The sequence below is a fragment of the Nestor notabilis genome, unplaced genomic scaffold, assembly GCF_000696875.1.
Source record: "Nestor notabilis isolate BGI_N333 unplaced genomic scaffold, ASM69687v1 scaffold8886, whole genome shotgun sequence".
In the NCBI taxonomy this organism is placed as follows: domain Eukaryota; kingdom Metazoa; phylum Chordata; class Aves; order Psittaciformes; family Psittacidae; genus Nestor; species Nestor notabilis.
Genome location: NW_009933869.1, coordinates 63,319 through 64,632, shown reverse-complemented (window position 1 = coordinate 64,632; position 1,314 = coordinate 63,319). Strand labels below are relative to the sequence as shown.

The following is a 1,314-nucleotide window of genomic DNA, read 5'->3' as shown; positions in this document are numbered from 1 at the left end:
AGCTGTGGCTGCCCCAGCCCTGGCAGTGTTCAAGGCCAGGTTGGACACAGGGGCTTGGAGCAACCTGCTCTAGTGGAAGGTGTCCCTGCCCGGGGCAGGGGCTGGAACTGGGTGATCTTAAGGTCCTTTCCAACCCAAACCAGACTGTGATTCATACTCTCATCACAAGGAACCTCGCCAGGGGCAACACTTACGGAGACAGATGTTGTCGGTGAAGAGATGCAGGAAGCTCTCACACTCTTCCTGCCGGTTGCCGCTGGCGTTGCACGTGCACCAGGGAGCTATGCTGGAAGTGGAATTGTCAATGTAGTTGGGTGTGATGGGGCTGCCTGCCGGAAGGATGCAGAAATGTTACTGCAAGGTGGTACCTCAAGAAGGGACAATGATTTCCCTTCTTGCTGCTTTGTTGGGTCCCAGGGAGGAGAAGAGGGGCAGTCACAACCCTTCTGTTCACCCCACCACCAGCAGAGCCTTCAGTCCACTAAAAAATGCTACCAGCCCAAGGAATGGGCAGCTCCTGGGAACTCAGGTTCCCTAATAACATTCAAAACCCATATGTGAATGTGTGTAAAGGTTTTTGTGCTCTGTCAATAGAAAAGCCAAAATCAATCTCCAGAATGGTCATAGAAAACAAAAGAAGGATTAAAACAGAATGAAATCTTGACCCAAAAAGCTGACAATCTGCCGATGGACCAAGTCCAATGGTCATTGGCACTTCTTTTGGGACTCTGTATGTGCTAACTGCTACCAGCTGGGCCTCTTCAGTATCAAAAAACCCAATATGACAGCCTCTGAAGACAGCAAGATGGCAGTGGATGGTGATTTCCAGTGGCATCACTAATGATGGCATCAGGGAACCCCTCACAGAACAGACACCCTGGGATGGCCCATCTGTTTCCACCTGAGAGAAGCTGGGATCTTGCGGAATGGTTTTTCTCCCTGTGCTGCTGCTATCCTAAAGTTACCCCATTTTCTTGGGTTTAAGCTGAAAAGGGAGATTTAGATAAGACATTAGAAAGAAGCTCTTCCCTGGGAGGGTGCTGAGGCGCTGGCACAGGGTGCCCAGAGAAGCTGTGGCTGCCCCATCCCTGGCAGTGTTCAAGGCCAGGTTGGACACAGGGGCTTGGAGCAACCTGCTCTAGTGGAAGGTGTCCCTGCCCGGGGCAGGGGTTGGAGCTGGAGGGGCTTTAAGCTCCCTTCCAACACAAACCAATCTGGGATTCAATGATGTTTCCCACCCAGAGAGGGAGGAGGAGACCTGCTGTAGGACACAGCTCCTACCTATGATCCCTGTATAGGCCAGCAGACAGGCAG

General features: G+C 52.1%; 1 protein-coding gene across 1 annotated transcript in view; it reads right to left on the bottom strand.

The window, feature by feature from the left end:
- The window catches only part of LOC104407721 (GDNF family receptor alpha-4), a 13,810-nt gene that overhangs the window by 2,218 nt on the left and 10,278 nt on the right, over nt 1-1,314 (bottom strand). The window contains exons 6-7 of the mRNA XM_010017072.1: nt 1,282-1,314; nt 195-329 (exon numbers count right to left, since the gene is read on the bottom strand). Of these exons, the coding sequence (XP_010015374.1) occupies nt 195-329; nt 1,282-1,314 (168 nt within the window). The remainder of the gene's footprint in view (nt 1-194; nt 330-1,281) is intronic.